This window comes from Austrofundulus limnaeus, unplaced genomic scaffold (assembly GCF_001266775.1).
Source record: "Austrofundulus limnaeus strain Quisiro unplaced genomic scaffold, Austrofundulus_limnaeus-1.0 Scaffold159, whole genome shotgun sequence".
NCBI lineage: Eukaryota > Metazoa > Chordata > Actinopteri > Cyprinodontiformes > Rivulidae > Austrofundulus > Austrofundulus limnaeus.
This window is the reverse complement of record NW_013952561.1, coordinates 926,698-938,810: the sequence shown is the minus strand read 5'-3', so window position 1 is coordinate 938,810 and position 12,113 is coordinate 926,698. Positions and strand designations below refer to the sequence as shown.

Sequence of the window (12,113 nt, the reverse complement as noted above, 5' to 3'; positions counted from 1 at the left end):
AATCACGTTTGGTGTGAACGCACCATAACTGTGAAAGGCTTCTCCACACCCAAGGAGAGCTATTAGTGATAATTGCAGCCATAATACATGCAAAGCCTTTTGTGATAAAGTCAACCTTAATTTCCTGATGTCATCTGGACACCGCTGTGTCAAATACTGGCTCTGCATTGGTTTATGACAGCCCCTTCCAGGATGTGTGACTGTAAAGCTCCTGATTAGCACACTGTGCATTTGTCTGCCCTGTRTATGAGCCTTTTGCTAGATAGACTTGCATTTCTCAACCATGGAATTTACTTGGTAACTGGGTCTACATTTATTCACAGTTGCATGAAAGTTTTATCTAAAAACCAAAACAACTGGACTTCTGTTCTGTGGCTGAAGATGTTTCGCGAGTGCCAAGTTTGATAACTCCACACTGAACATTTTTTTGAATTGATAAAAGTCTCCCAGATGAGAAGCTAAATGATAGAGGTGTGGTTGTTGTTTTTAACCTTTTGTTTGGATTTAATTTGTTAGGACAATGTTTTTCCCCCATGGCAGTGTATACCTATCACCAAAGCAAAAAGTAGGGGTGTAACAATACATTGATCCACATCGATATATTRATTAAAGGGCCAGTATTATGTGTTTCTAAGGCAAATAGTTCAATTCTATACCATTGTAAAGTAACTATCACATTCAGTTGTTATGAAAATGCTTTTTATATGTATAAATCCAAAAATAAATTTGACTTTGCATCATAATCATTTCTAAATGCCTTGAAATTGACCTCTGTCTCTTTAAGAACCTCCTACCRCTTTCATCACACCCATTTCTGCACATCATCAACAATGCTTCATGCCCTTTACAACCTGTAGCATTGTAGCCTATTATGTTGTAATAATAATTTAAAAAGCAGCAATATTATACAATATCAACTCAGGATACAATTGAACATTACCGTCAGACCTGGAAAGTRTGTTTTCTSAAGAACCGGAGTGAATAGTGATGAYGTTTCATCTTTGTAAGATCTTCCAGTCATCCTCACACACACACATCAATGTTAATTTATTTATTACTAAAATGTGTAAGCCAACTAAAGTACACAGATTGTAATATAAATTACAAATGCTAACTGTGGCTAACTTTAGATCACAGATGGACCAAAGAAATGAACAAAACAACATGAATTGTTTTTCAGCTTACCTGGGCAGACGGCAACGGCGCATACTTCCGAGTGTTGAAATTGCATCGTCTTTTAGTGATAATCTTGTTAATAGTCCACTGTTAAATTCCCTTTTGTTCAGAAAGCTATCATCCGTAAAGTGACTCGCACAAATATATAAATAAATATACTTTTCTTTTGTCGAAGGGTTACTTCCAAAAATGGAATCAATCCGAAAAGGACTGGACTGATGGACTGAGACGTATTACAAGCTCAGCAGACACGCACGCACGGTTTCACCAGGTGTTTGTTAATTGTTGCTGCCAATAACCTGCAGGAGTTACAGGGGATGCGTGCTCTTAAATGCAAAAGCTTGGCTTAGACTAGAGACAAAGCCCAGAGGAGGAGCTGCACCTAAAAGGTGGTTCTACAGCCAACCAGTCGTTTTTGTTCTCCTGATGACTGCCTCAGGACATTACAGGATTTCTCAAACATGCATGAATGAGGCAAAGCAACATGTTTTTGTTGAGGGGGTAATGTTATAACATGATATAAAGCTAAAAACGTTGATTTTACACGATATTTCCCCTTTAAATGATTAATAATAATATTTCTTCATCTTTTTTTCCTTATTACTCTTATTAACAATCAAGGCGAAACAAAACCATCGATTCATATTGTCATCATATGCCTGTTGTGGATCGATATAAAATGCCCATCTAACAGTCATTTACTAAATGGTTGTGTTACATTGGCATACTGTATATATTGCATCATATCGATCGCAGACTTGTGAATTGAACTGATAYAAAATCTTATCATGACAGATAAAAAACAATGTATCATCATCCAAACAAATTAATAGAATATTGTATTGTGATAAAACTGGTGATTTACACCCCTAGTAATAAACTGATGGACATCTTATTTTCAGCTGATCAGCTTTTAGTGCCAACCATATTCAAGATAACCAGAAGAACCAAGTGACCTTAGAAAACACCAAAATGGCCACAACACAGACAGTTTAGAACACGTGTCAAACACAAGGCCCATGGGGTGATTCCCGTGTGGCCCGCCAGGGGGGTCCCCTCCCAAAAAAAAAAAGATTATTATTTTTTTTTTACTTAACATGAAATTTGTTTCTTATATCACTGGTAAACTTTAAATTTATGGTTAAATGCAACCAAGTTAAATGAAATAAATACAAATAAAAAAAATTCCTGTCCCTGAGCTGCTGGCTTGAAGTAACTGAGCAATTTAGTTGGATAGCACAGTACTAATGTCAGAAAATAAGCCGCTTTAAAGTCACCATCAAACATAAACTAAATCTGCCATAATGCAGCTACTCACTAGAAACTCATCAGTGAGTAAAACTTTTTTTGTTTTACTTTTAATAATATTTCTTTATTTATTACAGATTTAGTCAGTCATACACTTAGTTCTTTTCAGTGTTTAAAAGAGGACGTGTTAAAACTCTCTTAAACATGAAACATCAAAGTTCATTACAAGTGGCCCTTCGAGGGCCACCATAACGCTCATGTGGCCCTCGGTGAAAATGAGTTTGACACCCCTGGTTTAGAAGATATTGAGCTAAAACTGTGTGAGGTTGTAGAAGTCATCCACAACACTTTACCCAAATGGTACTATGAATGCATTTTTTAAAAATTTTCGGAAAGAAATAACTTGATATACTTCTACATCTGATTAACTTTGGGAATCAAAGCAATTCAAGATGGCTATCCACATTAGCCCATACAAAAATGACTACAACATAGTCAGTTTAGCAGATATTGAGCTAAAATTTGATATGGAAGTTGAGAAATTCACAACACAAATTCTGAGCGAGACATCTCACAATATTACACAAGATTTTGTATAAGGTTATCTTCAAGGATTGACAAGAACTGCTCCAAGTCTGTCATAAAAGGAAGCAGAGATATAAGGTTCATTCATTAAACAGTACAGACCAGTCTGCCATTTTCCTCCCTCAATCACTGATGGAGATGGACATGTCTTGCACAAACAAACGCTTACAGAAATGAAGTGAACATTGCAGAACCAATATGTATCAAAAGCAATTTTCTTAAAAAGAAATGTTTTAGTAAGTCAGTCTAACTCAGCTTAGGTTCCTAATGAGTGGAGTCAAGCTATGACATATTAATTTGACTGATGACTGACTACGCTTTTCATTGCACTCTCATGGTTGTTAAAGTAATATATTTTATGTGTGTGGCCAATCGACAGATGCTGAATATTAATTAATGTCCCATTTGTTGGTTTATTGCTTTATGAATTCTGACTTAGAGTGTTTCGAAATTTTGTTTCTGTTGACCTGGGCTGACTTCTGAAGTATGAGGCGTAAAGCTAACTCAAAAACATGTTAAGCCACAGCTGTTTAGCTAATCACAATAAAGGGACGTTATCTGCAGCAAAAAACTCCATTACAAAATTCTAAAATATTGTAGAAATATGTAAAATCACGTCAAATCTTGAATCTATTTTGTACTAAAACAAAAAGCAATGCTACACATTTTCTTTTATTGTTGAAATAAAACATAACACAGCACTTTAGGATTTTTTGTCAAAATTCTTATGCTACTTAACCTGTTCATTGTTATATTTTATATTTTATTTATTTTATAACTATATCACATTTTTTTGTATATTTGGGTCCCACTTTTGACTTGCTTGGTTAGTTGCATAATGCATCAATTTTGTATGAGACTTGTACTTGTGCTTATGGATAATAGCTTGTAAAGTACAGTGGAAAAACTACTGAGTTTAGTGTTTGTGTTTCAGGGTGGAGTTTCTGAAGCATAGCCTCATATGGTGTTTGTTATGTTAAAAGCTGTTGGCCATATAATGATAATTCAGATATGAACTGACCTTATCAGTTTTGGTTTCTTGGAGACATCTGGAAAAATATTTTTCTTTTTAATGTAACATAGTTGGGTAAATAGAATAATGTAAACTTGTTTTGATTTCAGATTTTGCTGCCAATTTTTCAGATTTAAAAAGGAGTGGGTTTTTTTTTTTTTGAGCTGCCGTTTTGTAGTGCGAAGCTGCAACCAATCTGTTCTGCAGGAGTCATCTAATCGAGACTGGATCGCTTACTAATTTATTATTTGTTTTATCATTGATTTGACTTAAACTGTTATTGTGTTGAAGTACTCTGTTGCAAAAGCACTTCTCTTTTTGATTTTAAAGATGCTTTTTGTTTGTTAGAATTGGAAAATACTGGTGCAGCTGTACTTTGACAGAAATTCTTGATTATTGTATGTGACTTCAAATCTACCTGTTTTAATGCTTGTTGAGTTTGCTGTTATTAAGGCTTTAAGCAGGGCTGAGTTAGCTTGGTGGTCAGTGCCACAGTCTTGTAATCAGGTTAAATCCCCAGGTTGCATCAAAACAGTCTCTGGGGTAAAACACTTGCAATCATTCATGCAAGTTTGCTTCCTGTGGTGACCCCTGCAGAAAGGATCAGCTGAAAGAAAAACAACAAAAACAACTTGAAAGGCTTTAAGGGTCATAGTACATGCTCTTAATAGTGCTCATTCCACCAAGGCCCCTAAGCTGATTATATATCAGCAAGCCGTTTTCATCCCCCAGCTACAGCAGACACCTGGTAGAGGGGACAAAACAAACACTTCACTCTGAAACACATACTTTTAAAAGTTTTATTGGGATGGACAGTGCATTTTTGAGAGTATTTCTTCCAAAATAAGATTGTATCTCTATTGGGGATAAATATAGGCTTGGCTTGGCTAATTCTGGTGTTCTAGTGACACTATCTTGCAGGTTTTATTGCAGCTCACCTGATTCAGTGATTGAATTACCTCTTCAAGTTTTGTTGAATCTTGTTAATTACTTATTCATTCTGTTCAGCTGTGTTCAAGCAGAGAAAACAATAAAACATGCAGGATAGTGAACCTCAAGGACCAGGATTGGACACCCCTGATATACGTAATATACAGTAGTTAGACAAAAAGAAACAAAGCAAAAGGTGATCATGTCAGACAATTGTCATGATCCTCTTGCCTTTTTTCATTTAAAGTATTGGTTTGGTTTGGCGAATGGGGATGGATAAAGAACCCACATGAGTGGAGGCCTCACAAGTGGGCCCATTGCTCTCCACAAAAAGACTCTGAGCTTTAATCAAACCTTTGTGTTCATCGGATGAAGGACACAAGGTTAGAAACACTCAGTGTTGTGAGCTTCTCAGGATTCATAAAGAGGTCGTCAAGAATTATCTTTGTTTGACTGATCAGAGCCAGGCAGTAGCCCAAGTAGTTCAATGAGGTCTCTTATTCAATGCCACAGTAGGGCTGGGCGGTATGACCTCAAATTCATATCACGGTCTAAATTGAATCCCTTCACGGTAACGGTATATATCGCGGTAGAAAATTATCCTAAAAAGTAAAGATAATGTAATTTTTAGAGCTTTTTTGGCAGAAAACTGTAATCTTAATCAAACCCAGCAGTTTTGCTTTAATATCTGCCTGCCGTATGAGCTTCTGCCTGCTGAACTTATCAGCAGCTGCTCTGCTGCGCAGTCAGAACAGAAGCTGACTTTACATTAGTAAGATGGATTTATGACTGAACGAAAGTCCACGTCTTTTTTTTTTTATCATCTCTGTGGGTAACAATACATGAAAAAGTTTTTTCTCTGACAACTGGATGTGAAAAACTATGGTTGTTAAAGCTTCACTCTGTGCGACGTGCAGCTGGAGGGAAGGGAGAGATTATGATTCCTCGACATGACATAAGTTTTCTACAGTGGGAGGGGGAAATTTTGAGGATTTATTCTCTCTATACACCTTTTAAAATGCTATAATTTCTTCATTATATTTCAAACTCCTGCTCAGTTGTCTCTGCACTCGCAGCTATGTTGACACAGGTGAGACGATGTAATGACGATAGGATGGTAGAGGGTAAATTTCTACCATAGGCCAACTTCATACCGTTTCTACTAGGGATGTCCCTATCAGATACTCAGGATCGGTATCGGTGGTGGATATGGCCATTTTGTGAAAATCRGGTAGAATCGGATTTAGTCGTGATCGGGCCGATTCAGTTTTCGGGACAGTTTTCAGCATCATCATGCTTTACAACTGCCGTTAAGAAGTCAAGACGCACACAAGTATGCAAGCATGTCCATAMTGTRGGAACACTTTTCAATGGAAAACAATGATGCTGAAACTGCATCTTGCAAAATCTGCAAACTGGATGTTTCTCGTGGTGGGAACTGCAGGGCTCGTTTTAATACTACCAACCTTGTCACTTGGAAAGAATTAAAGAAATAAAGCTATCAGATCGGTATCGGATCGGTATCAGAAARTCTAATCATCAAAATAATCTGATTGTATCGGGAGCCAAAAAATCTGGATCAGGACATCCCTAGTTTCTACCATCTACCGCATATACCGCGCAGCCCTACGCCACAGGTATCACACAGACCATTGTCATTGTCACAATTTTGTGGTGGTTGAGCAAGTTGTGCCCATTTAGAACTCCAAGTTTTCCTTGTCAGGACAATGAGAGCTTTTCCCAAAACTAAGTTTTGGGCTATTTATCAGTTCYYGTGCCTGTCTACAGTCAGTCATTTCCGAGTGTTGACATCTAACCCAGGCCCGTAGGGCAGTCCTACAGACTGTTGTTGAAATGCCTACAACAGGATCTGGTCCTTTGAAGTGGGCCTGACTGCCAGCTTTTGCAAGGTAGTCACCTCTCTCATTACCATTAATGCCAGTATGTCATGGTACCCAATTAACAGTAACAGTGTTATCTTTCCCTAGTTGGTTGACTGCTTCATCACAATCCCAAGCCAGTAAGTAAGTGTGGCCCTTGGAGAACTTCAATAGCAGCTTGGCTATCTGTTAGGAAGAATATTTCATTCTGTGTACACTGAAGGTATTTGAGAGACGCCACACACTGGTGGATAGCATATATCTCTGCTTGAGATACATTTGCAAAACTACCTAGTGGGTACTCTCTCTTACTAAGTCAAAAATCAGCACCCCTGCACCTACTGACCCCTTCCATCTGTGAAACCATCTGATCCAACTTTTCTATGTCCACCATAGGAAAGTTACTCCAGGCAGATCTATCTTCAATCTCTGTTTTAAAGCTTGGCTCAACGTTGTATTTTTTGACCATTCTGTCTCCAGGTCCTGCAGTTACTGGGACAGTAGCAACTGCTCAGTCTCAGATTCCAGTGTGCTGTGAGTCAGATAGGCTTTTCCACCTACCAGATAACCTTACCTCATGGGATGCGGCCTCCCATAAGATATGTAAATCTAGTGGAGCCAGGTCCAGTAGGACTTCCATGKCTGCCGTGGGTGTTGTTCTGATGAAACCTGTGATGCTCACGCAGGCCATTCGTTACACATGGGTGAGCATCACTGTTGCTACCCTAACTTCAAGTTGAACCCACCACACTAAAGCAGCATAGCTTAGCATGGGTTGGTCTATGTTCATGTAAATCCATCTGATAACCTTCGGGTTAACACCCCAATACCTACCTGCAATTCTAATTCATTTTCAGCAAAGTAAAAATATGTTACAGCTGTCTTCTGTGACCTATAACAAACCTTCTAATGGCACTAAAATTACTTGAAACCTTACCTTCTTTCTTTTTGTTCTTTTTTTCAATGTTTTTAAAGTATTTCCTTGTTGATATTTTAATTAATTTGTAAATGAGAAGTTTGTATTCTGCTATATAGATGTAAATCCCTCCATCAAACTAGAGTGGATCAGTCTGGAAGATGGGGAGGGAGTTAAGTGCTACTTTTGTACTTAAAGATACAGTCTCAAAATGAGCTGTTTTCAGACACACCTCAGAAAAGGGGTGAAAGAGGGGCTTATGGAGTTAGAATAAGGAGGAATTCAGACCAAAGCAATGCAGTTCCGCTTTATACAGACCCAACTGAATGGTTTAAATGTGAAAAAGAATGATTTAAAAACATGATGTTTCTCCTTTAAAGTTTGCTTCTGAAATGGTTTRGCAGTGTATTTGTGATAGTTGTGAAAAAAAGAAAATAAAAATAAACATGTCATCATCATTTTCTGATTTTGTGTTACAGGTCTGTTTCAAAATCACAGTAATGACTATCAAGGACCCATGTTTCTACTTAATTCCTGTGGTGATGGATAGACACCACTGACACAAGAGAGAACATATATCCTGGATGTCTTGGCATACAGGATTTGGATAATCCAAGATGGAGAAAAAGAAAATATGTCCACGTCTTCTCGACTACTTGGTAGTGGTTGGAGCAAGGTAAGTATAAAATCTGGCTCCAGTTTGATTTGATTATTGTCCTACTGGTTTTATGAATACCATAATGCAAAGTCAGAAAATGATTTGCTGATGAACATGAGTTAAACATTTTACAAATAACCCAAAATTGTTGAACAATGTAAAGTTTTACAACTATTTGCTTTTTGTAAATCCAAGCAAATGTTTATTTGCTTCTTAGACAACCAAGTAGTGACAGTGTGGCCCAGACCCCCCAACTCCTCCGTCGCTACCCCTTGGAAGACCATCAAGACTTCCCACTTCCACCAGATGTGGTGTTCTTCTGCCAACCAGAGGGCTGTCTGAGTATACGCCAGCGCCGGGTCAGCCTACGTGACGACTCCTCGTTTGTTTTCACTCTGACCGACAAGGACTCAGGAATCACCCGTTATGGAATCTGCGTCAACTTCTACCGATCTTTTCAACGCGGCCATCACCGTGCTCGAGGAGACAAGACTTGTCGCACGGATACTGCACAGGCAGCGGAGACCACTAAAGAAGTGTCTGATGGCAGCGGTGGAGGCGAAGCCACTGTGCTGTCAGTGCCCAACAACTGTGAGACAGCACCTGCTCCTGCCTCTGAGGAGGAAGATGGGCAGCCAGGTGCTGAACAAATCTCTGGCAARTCGCCACAGCAAAGACGGAGTGGTGCTAAGGTGGCAGCAAGGAACCGCAACAGCACACTGACCTCACTGTGCATACTCAGCCATTACCCCTTCTTCACCACTTTTAGGGAATGCTTATATATTCTCAAGAGGTTGGTGGATTGTTGCAGTCAGAGGCTAACTCAACGAGCTGGACTCTCCCGTGCCACCCAAAGGTAAAGTCTAAGGTTTCATTTTCAAATGTACACAGATCATGTTTCAAGTTAACATCAGAATCAAAATACTTTATTGATGACGAAAATTACTGTTATTAAAGCTGTAATTGTTCAATTAAAAACAATTAGAGAATAAAAGATAAGCACACTAGAAGTATTAACACTCTGGCTCTGAAAAATACACTCTGAAAAGCCAAATAAACACACTCGTTGAACATTAGAACAAGATCAGGACAGACAAAAGTTCATACTATTTTAGGTGTTGTGTTGGATATTTACTCATACAAAATGACCCTTTTCAATACATTGACAGTGAGTCAACAATCTTATCTGTTCATTCATACAAACAAAACATTAGAATTTAGGTAAACACCACCAATCCAATAAAAAAAAAGAAAAGAAAAATACRTTTTGAAATCCTGCCCATTTGTCATCTGTGGTTTTAATGTAAATTAGTTGCTAGACGAATGGGTGACGAAGTTAATTTAGATACTTTTTGCTTCAGTTATGTTCAGTTAAATGCTTGAAAAATTGGCAGAAAAGCAAAACCCTTGGCTGAGGTTCTTCACATCGCCTACTGCTTTCTTTCTCCACACATTTGCTTTTTCTCCGTCCACATGTTATCTGTATGTTTGTGAGGCAGAACGAAAACAGGAGCCTTTGTCTGTAGCTCCATGTGGTTTTTACAGGCCATCTGCTGCCCGGGTATTGTTTTCACAGTATGCTTTATGTTATCACACTCCACCTTGATGATGAGTAATGGAAAGCTAAATATCCACACAGAAATTGGGGCGGCTGTGGCTGAGTGGTTGGGGAGAGTTGTCCTGTAACCAGGGACACTTTACCCRCCTTCCCTGCCAGAGGTGGTCATTGGGGCTGGTGGCATTGGTTCATAGCAGCCCCGACTCTGTCACTCTGTCCCAGGGCAGCTGTGGCATCAGTGTGTGAATGTGTGTATGAAATAATGAGTGAAAATTATAAAGCATCTTTGAGTTTGTAGAAAAGTGCTGTATATTATTATTAGAAAAATAAGACAATCTATTCACAATTTAGAAAAAAATGTTTTTAGATTTTTTTTTCGTTTATTTTATGTTGCATATTGACAATGTCAAGGCGGCAGCGTCTGAGACAGTCGCTGCTAAATGAATTTAGACTGGTATTAAATGTTGCAGCTCTGTCTCCAGTCACGTTGACACCTAAATATTCCAGGGAAATTGAGAAAAGGATTGCCTTTTTGGATGATAGCTGAAAATACATTTTCCTTTTGACATTTTKTTGTGACGTTGCAATGCTGTGCTTCTTGGGTTATTTTAATGTTTCAGAGTTGATGGTAATTTTCGATCGTTATGTGCTGATTTGTTTCTAATTTACTTCAGTTATTTTGTGCACTTGWTAAAGAGGTGTGACTTTTCCCTCATCACTATAAACTATTGAATGTTGAATGCACAGTAAGAAAAAAAGGTTGTATTTAATGTTGGTTTTAAGTAAAGTTCTGGTGTGTCAGCAGCATGACGTGAGTACTTCTATAATCTCAGCTGGCCCATTTAAGCTAAAGGCTTAACAGGCCAGAGAATTTTCTTTTTCTTTTCGGCATGGCTGACTGTAACGTGATGTTGCAATGACAGAGAAGGAGGAGAGCCRTGGTGTAAAGGCTCAGAGCGCTTTGTGTGTGGCAGCTCTGACAGATTGAGGTCTMTGGCTGCCTTTGGGTAGCAGCTGCAGTAGGTGGGAGGGCTCTGATTGACTAACGTTTTACCTCCCTGCTCGCCACATGCACTAAATATACACTTAAAGAATKGTAATGGCTTTCTGTGTTGAGTTGAGGGTTTTCACATCAATATTTTGGCGATTGCTTAAGAGGCTCTCTAGTGTTTCAGTATCATTTACTTGTCAGATTAGTGATTCCACTGAGTGTTTACTTAGGGCTTTTGGTAGCTGTCTCCAGCATTACGAGGCAACAGTCCAGTTGTTAAATGCTTTTAACCCTACATTTACCATTTATTTATGCCAGTGTTATAATTATGAAATAATAATAATAATAAAAGTGTGCCAGAAAGAAATATTTTTATATTTAATAATGTTTTGCTCTATAATAATTAGCTATCTTACACAGTTTTGCAAAACATGCAATCAACACTAAACTGATTCAGGTTAACATAAAATAAATCATGTTTTATAATTAAATGTTTCCTGCTATAAAGAAAAACCCTCCTTGTCCTCCTTGTTCCTAATCAGGGTCAGGGTGGGGCTGGAACCTGTCCTCGCTGCATTTGGGTGAAGGGACACCTGGACAGGTCTCCAGTTCACCAGAGACACCTGGACAGGTCTCCAGTCTCCATCAGGGTCACAAAAGAGACAATCAATCATCCACACTCTGTCACACCTAGAGTCACACAGAAGAGCTCCAGAAGGTTTCAAACTGAGAACTCTGGTCTCAGATCATCTGCTGCACACAGTTCTGATCACTTAATATCAATAATAATTTGCAATGATAAATTAATATTAATAATTATCATGAGGAGTCCTTAACTTTAGGATGTAGTTAGGCAATTAAATATTCATGTATGTGTAAATTTATTACCATAATTGAAGGTGAGTTGCTTAAATTCATGTTTTCATAACACAAGTACCCCCACCCCCGCCAAGACTAGTTTCCTAGGGGAAACACTGAGTTGAGACATTGTAGTCCCACTAAAGTTCTGCAATTCTTGTGCAAGTCTTGCATTGCATTTGTTTTAGGGAGTTCCCTTTCAGTCAATTCACTCGGTACAACATCATGTATGGGAACCACGCCCCTGCGTGTCCTGGCTGAAGCCACCTCTAATCACGCCTTTAGGCAGGTGACGTGATGA

The 12,113-nt window shown here is 38.5% G+C and overlaps 1 protein-coding gene across 19 annotated transcripts in view; it reads left to right on the top strand.

Annotated features, from left to right (window-relative positions):
- madd (MAP-kinase activating death domain) overlaps positions 1-12,113 on the top strand; it is a gene marked incomplete at its 5' end in the record, with an annotated part of 67,088 nt that overhangs the window by 4,606 nt on the left and 50,369 nt on the right. For all 19 annotated transcript variants that reach the window (XM_014017018.1, XM_014017009.1, XM_014017014.1 and 16 more), the window contains 2 exon segments: positions 8,227-8,423; positions 8,623-9,261. In XM_014017018.1, coding sequence (XP_013872472.1) covers positions 8,365-8,423; positions 8,623-9,261 — 698 coding nt within the window.